Genomic DNA, 20,894 nt, shown 5'->3' with positions numbered 1-20,894 from the left:
TTGGTCACAAATTCTCTGTGATTTTGTTGTCCGAAAATGTTTTAATTTCTCCCTCATTGTTGAAGGACAATTTTGGGTATAGAATTCTTGGTTGGCAGTTTTTCTTTTAATAATTTAAATATATTATCCTACTGTCTTCTCGCCTCCATGGTTTCTGCTGAGAGATCTGCACATAGTCTTACTGGGCTTCCCTTTTATGTGATGGATTGCTTTTCTCTTGCTGCTTTCAAGATCCTCTCTTTCTCTTTGACCTCTGACATTCTGATTAGTAAATGTCTTGGAGTATGTCTATTTGGATCTATTCTCTTTGGGTATGCGCACTTCTTGGATCTGTAATTTTAAGTCTTTCATAAGAGTTGGCAATTTTCAGTGATAATTTCCTCCATTAGTTTTTCTCCTCTTTTCCCTTCTCTTCTTCTTCTGGGATACCCAACACGTTATTATGGCTTCATTTGTCTTTCAATTCCCTGAGTCCCTGCTCATATTTTTCCATTTTTTTTTCCCTATAGTTCTGTTTCTTGTCGGATTTCAGATGTTCCATCCTCCAGTTCAGAAATCCTATGTTCTGTCTCTCAAAATCTACCATTTAGGTTTCCATTGTTTTTTTCATCTCTTCTACTGTGTCTTTCATTCCCATAAGTTCTGTGATTTGTTTTTTCAGACTTTAGTTCTCTCTTTTGTATTTCCTTGCCTTCTTTATATCCTCCCTCAATTCATTGATTTGGTTTTTGATGAGGTTTTCCATGTCTGTTCGTACATTCTGAATTAATGTTTCAGCTCCTGTATGACATTTGATTGTGTTTGTTCCTTGACTGGGCCATATCTCAATTTTCCTAGTGTGATTTGTTATTTTTTGCTGGTGTCTAGGCATCTAATTACCCTAATTTGTTTATTCTGGAGATTGCTTTCACTTCTTTTATCTAGGGTTTTCTTGCTGGATGAATTTGTTGTCTATCTGTTCTTTGACATTCCGTTCAGCTTTATCTGGACCTTTAGCTTAAGTTTTGATAACAGAGGAGAATTTTTCAGTTCTTGCTTTCTTGTTTCTTGCCCTGCTTGTGTGGTGCCTTTCCCCCACACACACACTTAGGAGGGTCTACTTAGATATTATAGACCCCCAGCCAGATTTTCCCAGACCAAACTGGCCTCCTATCGGAGGAAGAGTCACCTGCGTTGGTTTTTCCTGGTGAGACCCAGCAGGTTGAAAGAATTTCTTGTGAAGTCTCTAGACTCTGTTTTTCTTATCCTGCCCAGTATGTGGCACTTGTCTGACTGCAGGTCCCACCAGCATAAGATGATGCGGTACCTTTAACTTTGGGAGACTCTCCCTGATGGGGGCATGGTGGAGACAGAGGAGAGTTTGTAGGCTGGTTTTAATGGCTTCAAATTACCAAGCCCTGGTGTCTGAATTCCTTGAGGGGGGATTCCACTGAGTTGGGCTTCACTCTCCCTGGGGAAGGCACAGGCTCCAGATAAGCCCCCAAAAGAGCTCACCCCTGCCTATGCCTGGGGCAGTTGCAGCCTGAAAAGTCCTGCTGCTGTATCCAGAGGCAGTCAAGCCTTTGTAGATATACAGCCAGAAAAACCTCTGTTTCCTTCTTTTATTTCCCCCTTTTTCTGTCAGTCCTGCCCCCTTGGCGCCGGGGCAAAAATGAGCAACCTCTGCTTTGATCAGGTTCACCTAAGCTGGGGGCCTATTTTTAGTAGTCAGAATTTGTTATTTAATTCCACAATTGGCATTTGATTGTGTCCAGTCCCTGCTGCTGGTAAAGTCCTTTCCTTTCCCCTCTGGGAAGCGGCCTGTGTGGGAGGGACACTGGCCACCACAGCTTTGGGAACTCATGGTTCTGGGGGGTGCTCGCAGCCGGTCCAGCTGGTCCACACTGGGGTACGCTGTGTGTCCGGTCACTGTCGTGGCTCCAGGAGCTGTTCTGTACTGTTTCTGGTTATTTAGTAGTTGTTCTGGAGGATGAACTAAAATGCGCACATTGTTAAGCCACCGTCTTGACCTGGAAGTCTCACTTTATTTAATTAAAAAAAAAATATATATATATATATAAAATATATGTATGTATGTATGTGTATACACATGCAAACACATAATGGAAATCGAAAGTTCTGATAAGGCTCCAGTTCCTCGTCAACTTAAACCAGTAAGGCTAAGGGATCATCTTCACCCTACTCCAGCTGGATCACTTCTGTTAATCCTGTTTCTTGTCTAAAGCTGCCTGGCTAGAACTGGGGGGCTTGCTTCGGGTCTCTATTATTATTACTGTTAGCCTTTTGGTGCATGATCTCTTACTTTTTGTTTCTCGAACTGCATTATACTGTTTCTGTACACTATCTTGCAGAGATAGTGTTCTCTGGTGCCTGTGGACATGGCAAGACCACCTTTTGGCACCTCTGTTGGGAACACCAAGAAATATCTATGAAATAGAAACTAAACACCTTCCCCTAAAAGTAATAAATGCAAATGTAAAAATTAGCTCATTAATGTAATATTTAAATCACTCCCTGACCAAATTTGTGTTTGTTATACTTGAACTTGATGAATGTGATTAGTATAATGAGATGAAAAATGTAAAACTGTGGTAGCGTGGCAGAAAAAGGAAGGGCATTCCTTTCTTCTGAGCCTATGCTTGAAACCCTTCTCCTTCACTATATCCCTGGGAAAATAAACCACTTGGCAGGTGCACAGTAGAGATCTACAGCTAATGTTAAAATCACTATAGGTACAGCAGAAGGCAGCATGATTATATTATTACTCTCACTTAGTAGGTACCCATGGCCATTTCTCAGTGTATTTTGTTTGAAGCTATGCTAAACAATATATGAAAAAGGATTAAAAATAACAAATCACTTAAACATAGAGTCATCTCTCTTAGTGTTTATATTGTGAAAGGGGAAATAATGGGAATTGATGAATTTTATAAAGGACGTATAATTTATAAAAAGAGAAAGATTAGATGTAATCAGCTTTATGTTATCTGCCGTGCTCTGTTCACCCTTGTTTCTTTTTCTTTTTACTTCTCTTTTTTCTTTCTTAATGTCTTAGTTGGGAAGAGGAATGAGTTGTAAGGCAAATTTAGATTTTGCAAACTATTGCATTGATGAGAGTACTATTGAGGTGCACTGTTCAGAAAGATTTTCAACACACGAATGTGTCATTTCCTTTCTTCATGTACCAGATGCTGAAATATTTTGTGATAAAGATTTTAGGTTTCATTTGTAAACAGAGGGAAGTGGGTAAATCAGTGCTGCCTTCCTTACGATAAAAGGTAAAAGAGGTTTATTTTAATTTTTCCAAAATATTGCTTCTGGGTGGTTGTAGATGTGTCTATTATGTGTGTGAATATGTGCGTGTGTCTCTGCATGTGCATATATATAATATATATCTGTGTGATCAATAATTTCTGGTAGAAAATTATATTCTATCACTTAATTTGGCTTGGTTGCTTTAAATGATGTGTATAAATACACATGAAATACATTAAATATTTTATAGCTCAGATTAGCAAGAACTTTTTGGCATATAATTGTGCTTATTTTATTTGTTTAAAATATGAACCTTGTTCAAAAGTATATTTAACATATTTTAATTGGTTTAATTTCTTTTTTTTATATGTAACATTTTTTGCTTCAATCTAATATGTTTTATTGCGTTTGCTTTCTTACATAGCAAATAGTGGTTGGGCATCTACTGTTAGAACTTTACTGAACTACATCTAGGAAAGTGATATAAAGAATAAAATGGACTTTCTGCCTTCAGGAAATTCATGAGGCACAGAGCCAAATAGGCTTCATGTAATTCAGGCATCTAAAGTGATGTCAAAGTGCTATAGATAACAGCTATAGGATAACCACTATGGAAATATAGGAGAGACCGAAATTACTTCAAGATGAGAAAAACATTTAAAAAACTCTTCCTGGAGATAGTAAAATTTAGGTCAATCTTGAAGAATAGGTAAGGTGATCATGGAAACCAAGGTGATGGATGTTTTTTGCAGTGGTTTGGTGCTGAGATTCTGGAATTACACTGTCTGAGTGTATATCCCACTCGCTCATTCTCTAGTTGTATAATATTAACCAGGTCTTCATTTTTTTAGCTTTATAATGGGGAAAACAATACAATATCCCTCCTTAAGCTGCTGTGAGGATAAAATTTAAAAGCCCACATAAAATAGATGGTATTTTTAAATAATGGTAATTATCTTCTTGATGGTTTTGTTACCAAACCATTTATTAAAAAGTACTTTTAATCCTCAAAATAATTCTGTTGCCATTGTAATTACATTTTACATAAATAAATAAACTACAAAACAAATGCAAAAGATTTGCCTAAGGGAAACCTTAGGGAATGGCACAGTGGATATTCAAATCTAAATTGCTGTAGCTGCTATAAACTTTTCACCCACTTATATAAAAAAAGCTGATATTGCAGAGACATGTTTCGCTTCTTGTGAAAGTGCTTTTAATAGATTATACAAACTCAGATGATTTCACAATTTTGTATGAGTATGCTGACATTTAATAGAAAAATTAATTTGATGTCTGAAGTTATTTTTTCTCAAAACTTTGGAAATTATATTTAAAGATACACTTGAATCATGTGAATTGTTTGCTGGTTGCTAACAAAATTTCATGTGCATTTACATTACTAAAAATTTACAATTAGGAAAATCAGATTAAAGAAGTTAATTGATCTGTAATTTGAATAATAAATACTTTTAAACCAAAGTGGGAAAGTTGAAGGTCAAATTCTTTTTTTGCTTCAAATTGTTAGTTACACACAATTCAGAGAAAAACATTTTATTTTCTGATGTTTAAACAAAAAATTAAAAAATTGTCACATGAGTGAAATAAAAACTTGTCATGAGGCATAACCACAGACATGAAATCCAGTTATCTTCCAAAATATTTTCTTACATTTATTTATTTCATTTATTTATATGTATAAATATATTTAATAGGCATCATTAAAAGCCAAGAACTTCTCTGGTCACTGAACTAAAGAGATAAAAATCCCTCTATCATGGATATAACTTGAATGAGAAGGAGATAGATGAAATAAATAAGGAAATCAGTAAAATGCATTTTATGTTAGATGATGGTAAGTCCTCGGAGAAATATTAAGCCAGGAAAGAAACTAAGGGGTGAATGAGGGTAGGCTGTGATTTTAAATTAGATGCTCAAGAAGGGCCTCCTTGGGCGGGCCATGGTGGCTCAGCAGGCAGGAATGCTTGCCTGTGATGCCAGAGGACCCGGGTTTGATTCCGGGTGCCTGCCCACATTAAATAAAAAAAAGGGCTCGCCTTGAGAGGGCAAGCCCTGAATGAGAAGAGAAGAAATTTCTGGTTTTAAGAGGATCTCTCTGGAGGTTGTGTGGAGAATAAAATGGAGGGGGTAAAAGTGAAGTAGGGAGATCAATAAGAAGCTCCTAAAATAGTCAAGGTAAGAAAGATAATGGGGTTGGAGTAGGATATTAGTTGGGGAGCTAATGAGAAGCAGTCACCTCCCAAGTAAGGTTTGAAAACAAAAAAACATGATTTGATGATGGGTTGGATTTGGAAGATGAGAAAGGGATGGGGGAGACGAAATAAGGGTGATGCCTAGGATTGGGCCATATTACAAATCCAAGAAATGTTAGGAGGTGCATATGCAATTCTGGAGTTAAGAGATGTCCTGGCTGGAGAGAGAAATGCAAAAGTCATCAGCCCTATAGATTGTATTTAAAACAGTGAGGAAGATCATCAGGAGAGTGAACACTGATAGAAAAGAGAAGAGCATGAGAACTGAGCCTTGTCACACTGATGTTGATGTTAAGAGATAGAGGATACGAAAAGAAATAAACAGGAAGGAGAAAAAAAAAGCTCTCTTTGATGTAGTATCTCAGTGCAACTATCAGCATCTCAGTTCTCAACAGACAAGCATGAACATGACCAGATTTCTGGTATACACTCAAGGCCTTTAATTTTTATCTATTTCTTAAATAGTGATACTAATTGTTGATCTCTTAAGGGTCTTTTCTGACTCCACCAAAAAAGTAAAATAACTGAAATTCCACATGGCAGGATGGATGTTCTTATGTGCCTTGAAATTATGAGCTTTTCATTTTCATGACCCTGATTGCTTCTTATTCTTCTCCCACAGTGTCAAAAGATTTTTCCCCAAGAATGTTTGTATGTTTGTTTGTTCTTTATAATAAAAATATAAATTAAAAAAAAAAAGATTTTTCCCTGTCTTTGGTACTGGTTGGTCTTCTTTTGCCCACCCTCTATGTTTGTTCTTAATTTATGTCACTCACTTGTTCTCCTGAAAAATATTTTCTATGCCTTTCCTCCTTTTCTTTGTTAAAGCACTACATTTTTAAAAATATTTTTATTGACAAAACAACACAAACACGAACATTCTTAACATATGAACATTCCATACTTGGTGTAAAAGCAATGGCTCATAATATCATCACATAGTTGTATATTCATCACCATGATCATTTCTTAGAACATTTGGATCACTCCAGAAAAAGAAATAAAAAGAAAAAACTCTTACATACCGTATGTCTTAACCTTCCCTCTCACTGACCACTAGTATTTCCATCTACACAAGTTATTTTAACCTTTATTCCCCCTATTTTTTTTCCTATACCCCTTACTACTCTTTTTCATTGATCACTAGTATTTCAATTTACTCAATTTATTTTAACGTTTATTCCCCCTATTTGTTTATTTTTTATCCATATTTTTTACTCATCTGTCCATACCATAGATAAAAGGAGCATCAGACACAAGGTTTCACAATCACACAGTCACACTGCGAAAGCTATATCATTATACAATCATTTTCAAGAAACATGGCTACTGGAACACAGCTTTACAACTTCAGGCACTTTAGCCACTCTAATACACCTTAAACTAAAAAGGGGACATCTATATAATGCATAAGAATAACCTCCAGGATAACCTCTCGACTCTGTTTTAAATCGCTCAGCTACTGACACTTTATTTTGACTCATTTCTTTCTTCCCACTTTTGGTCAAGAAGGCTTTCTTGATCTCTTGATGCCAGGTCCTGGCTTATTCCAGGCTTTCTGTCCCACATTGCCAGGGAGATTTACACCCCTGGGAGTCATGTATCACGTAGGGGGAAAGGCAGAGAATCCACATGCTGAGTTTGCTTAGAGAGAGAGGCCACAACTGAGCAACAAAAGAGGATCTCTGGGGGAGACTCATAGGTCTAATTTTTAGTAGATTTAACCTGTCCTTGGCAGGAATAAGATTCATAGGAGCAAATCCCAGAATTGAGGGCTCAGCCTATTATTTGGTTGTCCCTGCTGCTTGCAAGAATATCAGAAATTCTCCAAATGGGGAAGTTGAATATTTCCCCTTTCTCCCCATTTCCCCAAAGGGACTTAAAGCACAACATTTTGAAAATCGCATAGATTCTTTTCATTTCTTTTTTTTTTTTTTTTGAGCTTTTTTTTATGGTAAAGTATAACATATATACAAAGCAAAGAAAGAAAAAAGCAATAGTTTTCAAAGCACTTTTCAACAAGTAGTTACAGGACAGATCCCAGGGTTTGTCATGGGCTACCATATGATCATCTCAGATTTTTCCTTCTAGCTGCTCCAGAACATTGGATAATAAAATAAATATTTATTTTATTATCACAATCAACTTTTTGTGTGTGTGAAAAATAACATATATACAAAAAAGCAATAAATTTCAAAGCACAGCACAACAATTAGTTGTAGAAGATTTCAAAGTTTGGTGTGGGTTACCATTCCACAAGTTTAGGTTTTTACTTCTAGGTGCTCTAAGGTACCAGAGACTAAAAAAAGTATCAAAATAATGACTCAACAGTCATACTCGTTTGCTAAACCCTATCTTCTTTGTATCACTGCACTATCAACTTTGATCTTTCTTCCACTCTTTAGGGGTATTTGGGCTATGGCCATTCTAACTTTTTCATGTGGGAAGGGGCGGTCACTAATATAAGGTAGGGAGATGGAACTACCTGATATTCTGGAGAGGCTGGCCCCTCTAGGTTTCAGGACTTATCTAGTCCAGGGACTCATCTGGAGATTGTAGGCTTTGGGAAAGTTAACCTAGTGCAGGGAGCTTTTATAGAATCACATACATTGCCCTAGGTGTTTTTTTTTAGGATTGGCTGGAATGGTTTTGGCTGGGGTTTGGCAAGGTAGCAATGTCTAACTGAAGCTTGCGTAAGAGTGACCTCCAGAGTATTTTCTTGACTCTATTTAAACTCTCTCAGCCACTGAGACCTTATTTGTTACACTTATTTCCCCTGTTTTGGTCAGGATGGCATTGTTGATCCCTTGGTGCCAGGGCCAGACTCGTCCCGGGAGTCACCTCCCACACCACCAGGAAGACTTTTACCCCTGGATGTCATGTCCCATGTAGGGGGGACGGTATTGATTTCACTTGCAGTGTTAGGCTTAGAGAGAGAAAGGCCACATCTGAGCAACAAAAAAGGTCCTCCAGAAGTAACTCTTAGGCATACCTGTAGGTAGGCTAAGGTTCTCCGCTACATACACAAGCTTCACAAGAGCAAGCCTCAAGAGCAGCGGCTTGGCATATTAATTTGGATGTCCCTAATGTTTGACATAGTTTCAGGCATTTTCCTGATGGTAAAGTTTCATAGTTCTGTATTTTTTCTCCCATTCCTTAAGGGACTTTGCCAATACTTTTTGATTATCTCCTTAATATATTCTAGGATGTATCTAGGCATTACATTAAGCTATACAGGATTAAAAGCCCCCATTCTTATTCTGGGCTTCCTGTGTTTTGACTGTTTAAATGAGTTATCCAGATAGGCTGACTTAGATTGTGTGCTTCAGAAAATTCAGGTTCTGGACAAAATAAACTTTTCTTCCTTTGGTCTCAAAGAGTAGATGAGGTTCTAAAATATAGACAATGTCTTTCTAACCCTTCTGTTCTGAATTACCTTAATTCTGACCTGATCGGTTTCATTTCTATTTCTAACTACCAGGTTATACATATATAAAACAGCTCCTCAAAATCCAGAAATAATAATTACCCCTCTGGACTAAATGTGACTGCTATAAGAGCTTACAATTTAGGCCCCTGTTTCTTATATGCATTTTCTAAAGGAGAGCAAATAGTAATTGCTCTTTTGTTGCTGGCTTATTTTGCCTCACCAAATGTCTCACAGGTTCATTCACAATGCTGTATGCATTCATAATGTTGCATGCCATTTCTTTTTTGTTAATTCCTCTTGGATTCTCCTCTTAATTGCCTGCCATATTGCCACTAGCCAAAATGCTTCAGGGGAGTAGATAAGAATGAGTGATAAAGTGGAAGGGATGGACTCAAGAAATGTTTAGAAAGCAGGAAGTCCCAACTTGCTAAGCAGTTAGATATTGGTCTTGTGGGTGAGTAGTTTAGAATAAAGCCTTAGTTTCTTGCTAAAGTGACTGCACTTTGCTAATTAGCACTTAACTCCGTATTACCATATACCTGACTGTATCAGATATTCCCCACTAGCCAATAATAAATGATAATAATAAATAAATGATATAAATGGGTGATATGCCAATGCAGAAAATCTGGGGAAAAGAAAAGTTAGGTTGATGTAGAAAATATATCATTGTAGCTAGGTATACTGTAAAAAAATTTTGATTATGAGACATGAGATCTGAGCTGGATATATTGGCTTTGTCAGCATACAGGCAGTGTTTCAAGTCATGGAAAATACATGAGATTCCCAGAGAGAGTATGTAGACTAAGACCAAAAGAAAATAACAGAAAATTCGAGCAATCCTACGACAAAGCCATCTATGATTTAGCCTAATCTGCTCATAGACATTTACTAGATGGCTTTCTTTTTCAAAGTTTTAATAAATTTGCCCAAATAAACCATAGTTTGAGATACAGTAATCTACAAAATATGTATTAGCATCTTTATAAAATTATAAAAGATAGAATAAGTTTTGAGGTTTAAAGAAAAACAAAATTGAGCTTGATCTCTATTTCAGAGTGAACGGGAGAAAAGTAAATTGTTTAATGATGTTTAATGGACACTGTTCTAGTTTGCTTGCTGCCAGAATGCAATATACCAGAAACAGAATGGCTTTTTCTGGGGGAATATAATAAGCAGCTAGTTTACAGTTCTAAGGCTGAGAAAATGTCCCAAATAAAACAAGTCTATAGAAATGTCCAATCTAAGGCATCCAGGAAAAGATACCTTGGTTTAAGAAGGCTGAAGAAGTTCAGGGTTTCCCTCTCAAGTGGGAAGGCAAATGATGAACACAGTCACAGTTTCTTTCTCAGCTGGAAGGGCACATGGTGAGCAAAGCATCATCTAGCTTTCTCTCCTGGCTTCCTTTTTTCATGAAGCTCCCCGGGAGGCATTTTCCTTCTTCATCTCCAAAGGTCGCTGGCTTGTGGGCTCTCTGCTTCTTGTGGCTATGTTGTTCTTCTCTGCTATCTCTGAATCTCCCATTCTCCAAAATGTTCCTCCTTTATAGGACTCCAGTAAACCATTCAAGACCTATCCAAATGGAAGGAGAAACATCTCCCCTAATCCAGCTTAACAACCACTCTTGATTGGGTTACATCTCCAGGGAGATGATCTTAATACATATTAAAACATACAGTATTGAATAGGGATTATTCTGCCTTTACAAAATGGGATTTTGATTAAAACATGGCTTTTCTAGGGTCCATACATCCTTTCAAACCAGTAGAGGCACATATGGCATGTTGCTAGTAATATAAACCAGGTTACTACTGCCAAAGGAAAGAATAATTAGTTTATGTAGATAGTGACTTTAACATCAGGAAAGCTGGCTCAATTACTGTGATCAGGAAAATGAAAGAAGAAACTGATGCATAGGATGTTGAGGCCACCTGAGGGGACTGGCTTCAGGCCTCTCCAGCCTCCTCTGCTGTGCCCTTTGCCCATAACTCAGGTTTCCAGCATGCTGAAGTCCTTATGTTGTTCATGCCTTCATGCCTTTTCACATGATATGTTCCATCCCTGAAAAAGTGTCATATTTTCTTTATTCCTACCTCGACAACCCACAATAGACTCAATCACTATTTTGCATTATGCCTGTGCCTTAAATGTATATGTATCATACTGTCAAGTGATTATTTATGAATAGTGTAAGTTCCCATATTAATATATGAAATCTTGGTGCTTAAGAATTTTCACCCCATGAACACTGATCTTGGCATTCTGGTGACTTGTATACTGCTTGATTTATTGACCTGAGCTACCCATAGGGAAAGGAGTTTCCTCTTAAAGCCATAATTGAACATATCCTACTATCTACCACCTATTTCTTTGTTTTCACTAGGTAACAACCGGCATTCTAGTTCCCACCTAAAAAAAAAAAAAAGCAAAGTTCTTTCTTTCCTTTAAGAAAAATCCATTAAGACAGGGAGGTACTGTAGGTTCTAAATTGCAATTTTTGTTTGAAAATATCTGTTTAAAACGTCAGAGCAACTATAAAAAAATTTTTTTTCGTGCTTCACATTTTCTATAGTATTGGAATAATATTTTTAAGAGTACTGTGATGGATTATCATCTAGAATTGCCATTTTCTCTTCTTGAAAATAACAATAAAAGTTTTGTTATAAAAAGCATTCATAAGAATTTTAACAAAGGCCTGCAATACATATATTTAAAGGACTAAATACACAGGGACCTATGTGGAAGGTATTTGAAGAAACAGTTTGAAGAATCTATACTGTGGCTGAAGCTCATGAAGATGTACATATATTTTTAACATTAAAACAAATCTTCATTAAAGGCATGCTAACACATTGCTTGAGGAAAATATTGTAAAGAGAGAGAGAGAGAGGTTCCCACCTTTTTAACCACATTTAGAATGCATACAGAACAGTGTTTTTTATTGTTGTTTTTTGGGGGTGCATGGGGCAGGAATTGAACCTCAGTCTCCTGCATGGCAGACAAGCATTCTACCACTGAATCACCCGTGCACCCATCAGAGCTATGGTTTTCTATTGGGCTTGGTATTTGGAAATGTGTGGGGATGAGTTTTTTGTTTTATTTGGGGGGAAACTGATTCAGATATGTATTGGGTGATAGCCAGGGATGGTCAACAGCCCTCACTAGAAAAATAGTCCTTCACAAAAGGAACTGTCTGAACCGAAACACTTATGAGTTATAGTTGCAAAATAAATTGGGAAGTGAAGTTAGTTTCCAATGAGACCTGTTAAAGTGATAATTACAAATGTTGATCAGGAACATGCTAGAGTTACAAGCAGTATCTCACCAGCATCCATAGTCACCAAACCCTAGGTTTTGTTACAGATATAAGGAAGCTATCAAAAGGGTAAGGAGAATGTAGACTAGAAAAAAGTCTAAATCATGAACCAAAAGCCAATCCTGAGAAATTTTGTCAGCAGTAGCACACATTTTTTAATGCAATTCTACTGAGATATATTCATACACCATATAATCCATCTAAAGTATACAATCAATGGCTCACAATATCATCATATAGTAGTGTATCCATCACCCGTAGCAATTTCTGAACGTTTTCATTACTCAAAAACAAAAAAATTACATGTAAGAATAAAAATAAAACTAATAATGAAAAATAACACCAAAAACATCCCATGCCACTAATGCCCCCATTATTTATTTATTTATTGGCCTTATTATTTCACTTATCTGTGTGTACACTGGATAAAGGAGGTGTCAGCCACAAAAGTTCTGACAATCATACAGTCACACCATAAAAGTTATGTAATTATACAATCATCTTCAAGAATCAAGGCTAGCAGGGTACAAGGATAGCTCAGTGGTAGAATTCCCAGGCCATTTGGGAGAACTGGGCTTAATTCCCAGCCCATGCACTTCCTCCCTGCACCCCCCCAAAAAAAAGATTCAACACATGGTACTCCAGTAACAGTAACAGGATAGTCCCATGGAAAAAGAATGAAATGTGACCCCATCATACAGCATACAAAAAAAAGAAAAAAATCAAGGCTACTGGAATACAGTTCAACTATTTCAGGTATTTCCTTCTAACTATTCTAATCCATTAAAAACTAAAAAAGAATATATAATGCATAAGAATAACCTCCAGAATGGCCTCTAGCGCTATTTGATATCTCTCAGCCACTGAAACTTTATTTTGTCTCATTTCTCTCTCTCCCCTTTTGGTCAAGAAGGCTTTCTCAATCCCATGATGCCAGGTCCCAGCTTATTCCAGGAGTTCTGTCCCATGTTTCCAGAGAGATTTACACCTCAGCGAGTCAAGTCCTACATATGGAGAGAACCACGTCTTTTTGATCCCCCATCCTCTAAACATTCTTCTTGTTAAAAAAAAAAAAAAAAAGAAAAAGATATCAGATCATTCAATGATACAACAATTATATGTTAAGTGTACTCTACAGTACAGGCATCTCTAGGCTCTGGTGATAAAAGACGAATAAAAACATACGTAGTTGGGGGTACAAGGGTAGTTCAGTGGTAGAATTCTCGCCTGCCATGTGAGAGACCCAGGTTCGATTCCAGGTCCATGTACTTCCCAAACAAACAAACAAAAATTCAACAAATGGTGCTGCCATAACAGGATACTCACATGGAAAAATGAAATTTGACCCCACTGTACAACATACAGAAAAAACCATACATGGTCCTCGCCCTTAGGCATCTCGCAGTCCAGAGGGATTTATCAGACTCAGAAAGGTTTCACCTTTTTACACACATAGTCTTATCTGCAAGTAGAGTAAAAATAGAAATGTTTTCTTTGCATTTAGATGAAAATGAGTCAGAAGATTCCAAATATGAGCACATAAGGCAGAGTCAAAGCCAGTGATCTGTCTGCACCTAGAGGATTTCTAGTTACATACTGGATGTACACTTTGTGAGCCCATTGTTTACAAACTGAATTAAAAGTTGAAAAGCTTTGCCACATAGTCCCAGTTACTTTGAACCACAGCTTTAAACTTTATCATCATCTCAGTTTTTTAGTATTTATTTGCTCATTTGTTTTCCTTGGCAAGTAAAACTGCTATCCACAAGAAATAATAGAGTAAATTTTAAAGGGAGAAATGGCAGGGGAGTCTGGATCTGCAATATCCAATTGGCTCACTATAATAAATTTTCCAAGATAATGTTTTACTTCTTTTACTTTGTACTGTCTGAGAAAAAGAAAGGATCTAGGTCTTAAAACCTTCTTTCCACAACCCTCCACTTCCTCTCTAGCAACCAAAAAAACATGGTCCTAGGATCAGATCAATGGGAACTATGATGACAAATTTACAGAAATTGTGCATGTGCAAAATAATCTCCTTGGTAATATTTTTAAACCTGTTGTCGAGAGAGGAGTCACATCCTTACTTGTTTGCTTCTTCCTGGAGCAGGATGAATGTTTGTAAATGAATGAATGCCCTTCATTTCCTGGACTGGTTGTGAGTTTAGTGTCCAGAGCTGCTAACGCACACAGTCAAAACTTCAACTGGGTAAATCCATAATTCATAGGAAATAACAAGTGATCAGAAGATGTTGAATTTATGTTAAATTTGTCAATCAAAATAACTGAACCATTTCCCCCCCAAAAATGTCATACCATTTCTTTTGGAAAATGTTCTTAAAGTGATGTCTTTGAACCAGCAGTAACAGCATTGTCTGGGAACTATCTGAGATTCTAAATGCTTGACTGCAGCTCAAATATCAGAAAACATGGAGGCAAGATCATCAGTCTGTTTTTAACAAGCTTTTCAAATAATTCTGATGCCTACTAAATAGAATCAGTGTGAGAGACCAGACATTGTGCTTAAAAAGATACAAGGGCATATCTGTGATGCTGCCAATGTATAATGTAAGAAGCCAAGAAACAATAAAAGAAAAAGTAGAAAGGAAGATAATAGAACAGAAAAACTAAGCTTGTCTTGTTGCTACTCATCTAGTGACTAGACTTGATTTTGCTCTTCCTAAAATGATAAACAAGATCCTTGGCAAAGGAAAAGCAGGTTCCTGAAACTTTTAAAATTCTGTCCAGAATCTCTGATAAAAGATCATGGGAAATTTTTGTTCCAAATTCTGCAAAATTATTTGTTCCAAGGGAACTTCTTTTTTTCTTTTCAGTTGTTTTTTGTCGCTTAGGGAAAAAATTAGCTAAAAACAAAAACTACCGTTCTCCTCTCACACTCAAAACACACATTCTTGTATAGAAAGATGTAAATAATTTCTTTGTAAATCGATTTTAATGTTAAAATCAAACCTATATGGGTTGGTTTACAATGTTGCTATATATGTTAAATCATATGCTATATATATTTATATATGGTAGGTATATAAAAGTAACTAATTAGTTATACTTGTTTCCTTGTTAACATTGAATTTCAATTATAAATTTCAATCTAACACATTATGCCAAAGGGTCCTAAGCCTTTCATGTATAATTAATATATTTATCCATGTGTTTGATATTAGCATGGAGCAGCTGGATAGATTTCCTGAACACCAGGAGGAAGCTGATAGCTGTTCAGAAGTAGTGAAATTTGATGCTCACTCAATGACAGCTTTGCTTCTTGAAAGTAAGTAGGAGGTTGGGCTGCCCATCAAGGTTGTTCTTAGAATTATTGACTATGTAAAATTATACTCTTGATATTTATCTTAATTGTATATGAATGTTAAAAATATATGGATTTCATAAATCTACTCCTGTCTTGAGATAGAATAATAAATAAGCTTAAATTGCAGAAAAAAAGGAAGACTATATTTGATTAAATTAGTTCACAATAATACTTGAATCCTCTGATTTCCCAGCCACTAGTAATAAGCCCTGGAGATAGTTGTAGCACCATGAACTAATATTTGAAAATTGTGGTAGTAAGTGCTGAAACAGATGTGTGACTAGGTTACAATCAGAGCTCAAAAGAAGAAATATTCTACTGTCTCTGAAAAGGCTTGATTAAAGAGGCAGGACAGAGTTGTTTATAATTCCAGTAAGCCTTGAAGGATGAATACCATTCACCAAGGGGCTGGCATGGGGAAGAAGGAGTCACAGAGACAATTAAGTCATAGGAAATAGCATATGCAAAGCTAAAAGCTCATAAATGAATTCTTACCTAGGCAAATATGGCCTTTAAGCCACAGTCTCTCAGGACATGGTAGACCTCATATGCCACATGAAGGATGGATGGAGGGATGTATCCCCAAGAGACAGAAACCCACAGAACATAAAAAAATCTATGTAGGTTTAGATGGTGAGAGGTTGGGGAGGGAGTACAAAGGCATTGGGAACATAAGAAAGAACTACAGAAACTTTGAGAACTATTTAAAAGGTATGATCTACAGTGATTTTAAGTTGGAGGTGAGGGAGAAGATTACTCATAGATTTCAGGCTTGGTTAACATGGAGTCTTACTTTCCTAGGACTGCTGTAACAAAGTACCACAAACTGGATGGTTTAAAATAGCAAAAATGTATTGTCTTACAGTTCTGAAGGCTAGAAGTTGAAAATCTAGATGTCAAGTCAAGTTCCATGCATTTATTCTGGCTTCTAGTGGTGACCAGGAGTCTTCGGTGTTCCTTTCTTGCAGTGTCATTCAATCTTTGCCTCTGTTGCTATATGACCATCTTCTTTCTGCATTAAGCTGCATCTCCTCTCTTCTTATGAAAGGGGCCTACCCTACTCCAGTATGACCTCATTTTATAGTGCTATTACAATAAAGTCACATCCATAGAGGATTTAAAACTTCAACGTATCTTTTTGGATGACACAATTCAACCCAGAACACCTGGCAAGTGGAATATCCATCATGCTTGTATTATGGGTTGTTCTTTTTCTTCTTTCTTCGCTCTTTCCTTTTTTTCTTTTTCATTCTTTTTCTTTCAATTTCTCATAGAGCATTACTGGACAGTTTCTAAATTTGCTTTTTTTAAAAAATTTGGGAGTTCTGAAAACAAAATTTAGTTCCTATTAGAAAGGAATGACAATATTAAAAAAAAATTTAACAGACATTTGTTCTAGTTTGCTAGCTGCTGGAATGTGATATACCAAAAATGGAATGGCTTTTAAAAAGCGGAATTTAATAAGTTGCTAGTTTACAGTGCTAAAGCCGTGAAAATCTCCAAATTAAAGCAAGTCTATAAAAGCACACAAATTAAGGCAAAACATCAAGAGGTTACCTTCACTCATGCTGACAAAGTTCAGGGTTTCTCTCTCAACTGGGACAGCACATGGCGAACATGGCAACATCTGCTATCTTTCTCTCCAGGAATCTTCTTTCATGAAGCTCCCCCAGAGGTGTTTTCCTTCTTCATCTTCAAAGGTCTCTGGCTGCGTGGGCTCTCATGATTCTCATGGCTCAGCTCTGCTGCTCTCCCATCCTTCTAAAACTTCCTCTAAAATGCTTCCTCTTTTAAAGGATTTCAGTAAACTAATCAGGACCCACCTGGAATGGGTGGAGTCACATCGCCCTCTAATCCAAGGTTAATACCCACAATTGGGAGAGTAACAACTCAGTGGAGATAATCTAATCAAATTTCCAGCATGCAGTGATGAATAGGAATTAAAAGAAATGGTTGTTCGCATAAAATTGGATTAGGATTAAAGCATGGTTTTTCTACTGTACACAAATCCTTTCAAACCAGCACAACATTTTATTCACATAAACAGAGAAAAGTCTTCTTCATCTAGTGAATTTATCCTCTAAATGGATTTTATCTCTTCATCAATTAGCATCCTATTATGTGAATCACTGTTCCATATATATAGGTAATACTAAAAGGCTATTGCTAGTAATATGTTCTAAATTCTTCAAGAATCTATTCCAAAGTTTAGGCAAAATGGGAACGTTTGAAAATTTGAAAATTATATTAAATTACTTGAGGGATTTTATCTTCATCCAGAATATGAAGTACTAATGTTTTCTGTCTAATAGTAGATTGGGTTTTTGTTTTCTTAGATCCTAAAGATGGTTCTTCTGTTAAAGAGAAACTGAAGTCCTTTAAAGTGGGACTGATTGCCCTTTATCTCCTGGTGTTCGCAGTTCTTATACCTGTCATCGGAATCATGGCAGGTACAGTATTCTAGGGTCCTGAAGCTCAGAAATTCACTTCGTGAATTAGTGATTGCAGAAGCAGAGAAGTATCCAGACTTTTGTATATGGTAGATTCATAAGGAATACTTCGTATCACTAAGTGTTCTTTGAATTTATTAAATGAAAAAATAGATTTTGTGAATGTAAGGGAGAAATATGTGATTTTTTTTTAAATTAAAATCCTACGAAAATCTCTCCTTTCCTGCAGAGAGGGATGGTATTCATTATTGCCATTTTTGTCAGCAAAAAAAATAATTACAAATATTTCAAGACTGAATATGAAGTATGTGGGTGGGGGCATGAGTGAGTTTGATGGTGGCTGGGTGGTCATCTATCTCTGTGATGTGAGAAAATCCCAATGGCCAAGTGAATGTTACTCTGGCAAAGAGTCTGCTCAATTATGAATAAAATAATCATTCAAGGCTTTTAAAAATTACTATTTTTAAATAATTTTGATTACTTAAATGGTAGTGAGTTAGATTTTAAAATTTTAATCTTTAAGACACTGATTTAAAAGTGAATAAGCATTTTAAAATTAATTTCATTGGCCTTTGATTGTATTAAATCCCATATCTTGTCTACTTACTGACTTGTTCAGATTAAATCTAAGAGCTAAACAGATGAGAAGTTGTATATTCATTTTATCTAGTAGGTATCAAAGAAGTATAAACACATTCATTTGGTTTAATACTTATGGTTTAGTTATTTTCAGGAATAAAACAACTAAAGTAAAAAAAAATCTGAAAACAAATTAATCCTTAAGCATCTCTTCATCCTAATTTTTTTATCTTTGATATATTTTTACTATTTTATAATACCTTGTATTCCAATCTTAAAAGCTATCCAAATACAAAACTACTGAGATGGGATTGGAAAAAAAACCTTTGGGCATAGTAATTATTAAAAATTTTCTCTTCTTAACTGTGGTCTCCATGTTTAAATTAAGATTTACTATTGGTGAATTTAATCTTTCTCTGAAGTATTAGACATAGCATATTACTATTTCTGTTAAAGAATTATAGTAACAAGAAATTCCTCCATTTTATGACATGATTTTAAATAATTGAAGTGATTATTCTTAATTATTACAAACTTAGTTTCTGAATCAAATTTACCAACCAGGGGTAAATTTGACAAGTTCAACTTTTCGCTGAGAGTAACTTTCTTGTGGATGTTTAGTGAATGGATTATTATATAAAATGTCCTTATGACACCTGTATTGACTTTTCCTGAAACTCTCCATTTTGTTAGTTCCTACTGGATAAATGAGGACCTTTCTCTTTCCCCCCACCCTTTTTTTCATTCCAAGAGACTTGTAATAGATTTATATAACTGTAGGTTTTTAAAAAAATGAAGTAAGAGGAGTAAAATATATAGATTTGTGAAGGTAGGATGGAAAAGATTAGAAAATTCCAAAAGAATTATCCCCTAAAGTCCTAAAAACTTCTAGAGGTGGTCCATAAATTTCACTAAGTATTTTGGCTGTTAATATAAAAACATAAACATGATCACTTACGTTAACAGTGGCTATAATATTAAACAAAAAACCCACTTGTTCAAGAGGAGCTCTTCTATTCTTAGGAATGAGAGCAGATAGGATTATTTCTGTGAGTCTTTAAAGGAGACTTTGTAAAACAATAATGACCTACTCTTCAGTAATGTCCTTACAGATTATACCGCCACATGTTTCATAGAGCTTTTATTTATAATGTATTTTCAAAATAACCTGATAACAACCTCTCAAAGAAAAAAAGAAACAGAACATTTTACTTGGGCTCAACCTGTTCTGAAGTTACATTTTTCTTTGGAGAGTATGACTCCAAAGGGATAGACTTGAGAGTTTATATAGGGAAGGACAACCTGCATGTACCTCAAACAAATCAATAAGTATTACTCCCCCAGTAGCATTTTCAACTTTTGAAAGGTAAAGCATTCAAATGTACAAGCCTTTTGTAGCTCTATTCTCTGTGGTTGGTAGTGTCTGGCTACATGCTCTAATAAGAGAAGCATAATAACCAACCTAACAAGAAAAAAACTCTTGAACAGAAGATCAAACCTCGTCTGCCAGGGGGTGACTTGAGGTAATATTTCAAGACAGAACCAAAAATCTACTAAGAAAGAAATTATAATGAAAACAAAAACAATAACAAGTGTAATAATAGCTAGCATTTTTTTGAGAATATACTGCATCTGAAATATTAGGCTTTCCACAGATTATCCTGATACACCCATACAGTAACCCCCTGAGCAGATGCTATAATTATCAGTTATCCACAGGAGGAAACAGACTGCCTGGGAAAAGAGTTGGAACTTACCCCATACTCCATGATATCTGACTCCTAACCTGTCTCCCAGAGTAATTGAATTTTCAATCATACGAAAATATGAATGGCCAATAAAAACAAAACAGAGTTGCCATAATTTTATCCAGGAAAATATTTTTTAAAATTTTTTAATTTTTAAAAAAATATAACAACAAACAAACACAAACATTAACTTATGATCATTCCATTCTACATATATAATCAGTAATTCACAATATCATCACATAGTTGCATATTCATCATCATGATCATTTCTTAGAACATTTGCATCAGTTCAGAGATAGAAATAAAAGACAACAGAAAAAAATTCATACATACCATACCCCTTACTACTCCCTTTGATTGATCACTAGCATTTCAATCTCAATTTATTTTAACATTTGTTCCCCCTATTTATTTTTATTCCATATGTTTTACTTGTTTGTTGATAAGTTAGATAAAAGGAGCATCAGACAAGGTTTTCACATTCACAGAGTCTCATTGTGAAAGCTATATCATTG

The 20,894-nt window shown here is 35.8% G+C and overlaps 1 protein-coding gene and 1 long non-coding RNA gene across 6 annotated transcripts in view; one reads left to right on the top strand and one right to left on the bottom strand.

Moving 5' to 3' along the window:
* LOC143669742 (uncharacterized) overlaps positions 1 to 20,894 on the bottom strand; it is a 266,208-nt gene that overhangs the window by 81,091 nt on the left and 164,223 nt on the right. The window lies entirely within an intron of this gene.
* The window catches only part of MSR1 (macrophage scavenger receptor 1), a 98,654-nt gene continuing 80,924 nt past the window's right edge, over positions 3,165 to 20,894 (top strand). For all 3 annotated transcript variants that reach the window (XM_077144340.1, XM_077144339.1, XM_077144341.1), the window contains exons 1-3: positions 3,165 to 3,278; positions 15,457 to 15,560; positions 17,936 to 18,049. In XM_077144340.1, coding sequence (XP_077000455.1) covers positions 15,458 to 15,560; positions 17,936 to 18,049 — 217 coding nt within the window. In that variant the 5' untranslated portion in view covers positions 3,165 to 3,278; position 15,457. The remainder of the gene's footprint in view (positions 3,279 to 15,456; positions 15,561 to 17,935; positions 18,050 to 20,894) is intronic.

Source organism: Tamandua tetradactyla, chromosome 26, assembly GCF_023851605.1.
Source record: "Tamandua tetradactyla isolate mTamTet1 chromosome 26, mTamTet1.pri, whole genome shotgun sequence".
NCBI lineage: Eukaryota > Metazoa > Chordata > Mammalia > Pilosa > Myrmecophagidae > Tamandua > Tamandua tetradactyla.
Note: the sequence above shows the minus strand (reverse complement) of the source record. Positions and strands in the feature narration are given on the sequence as shown.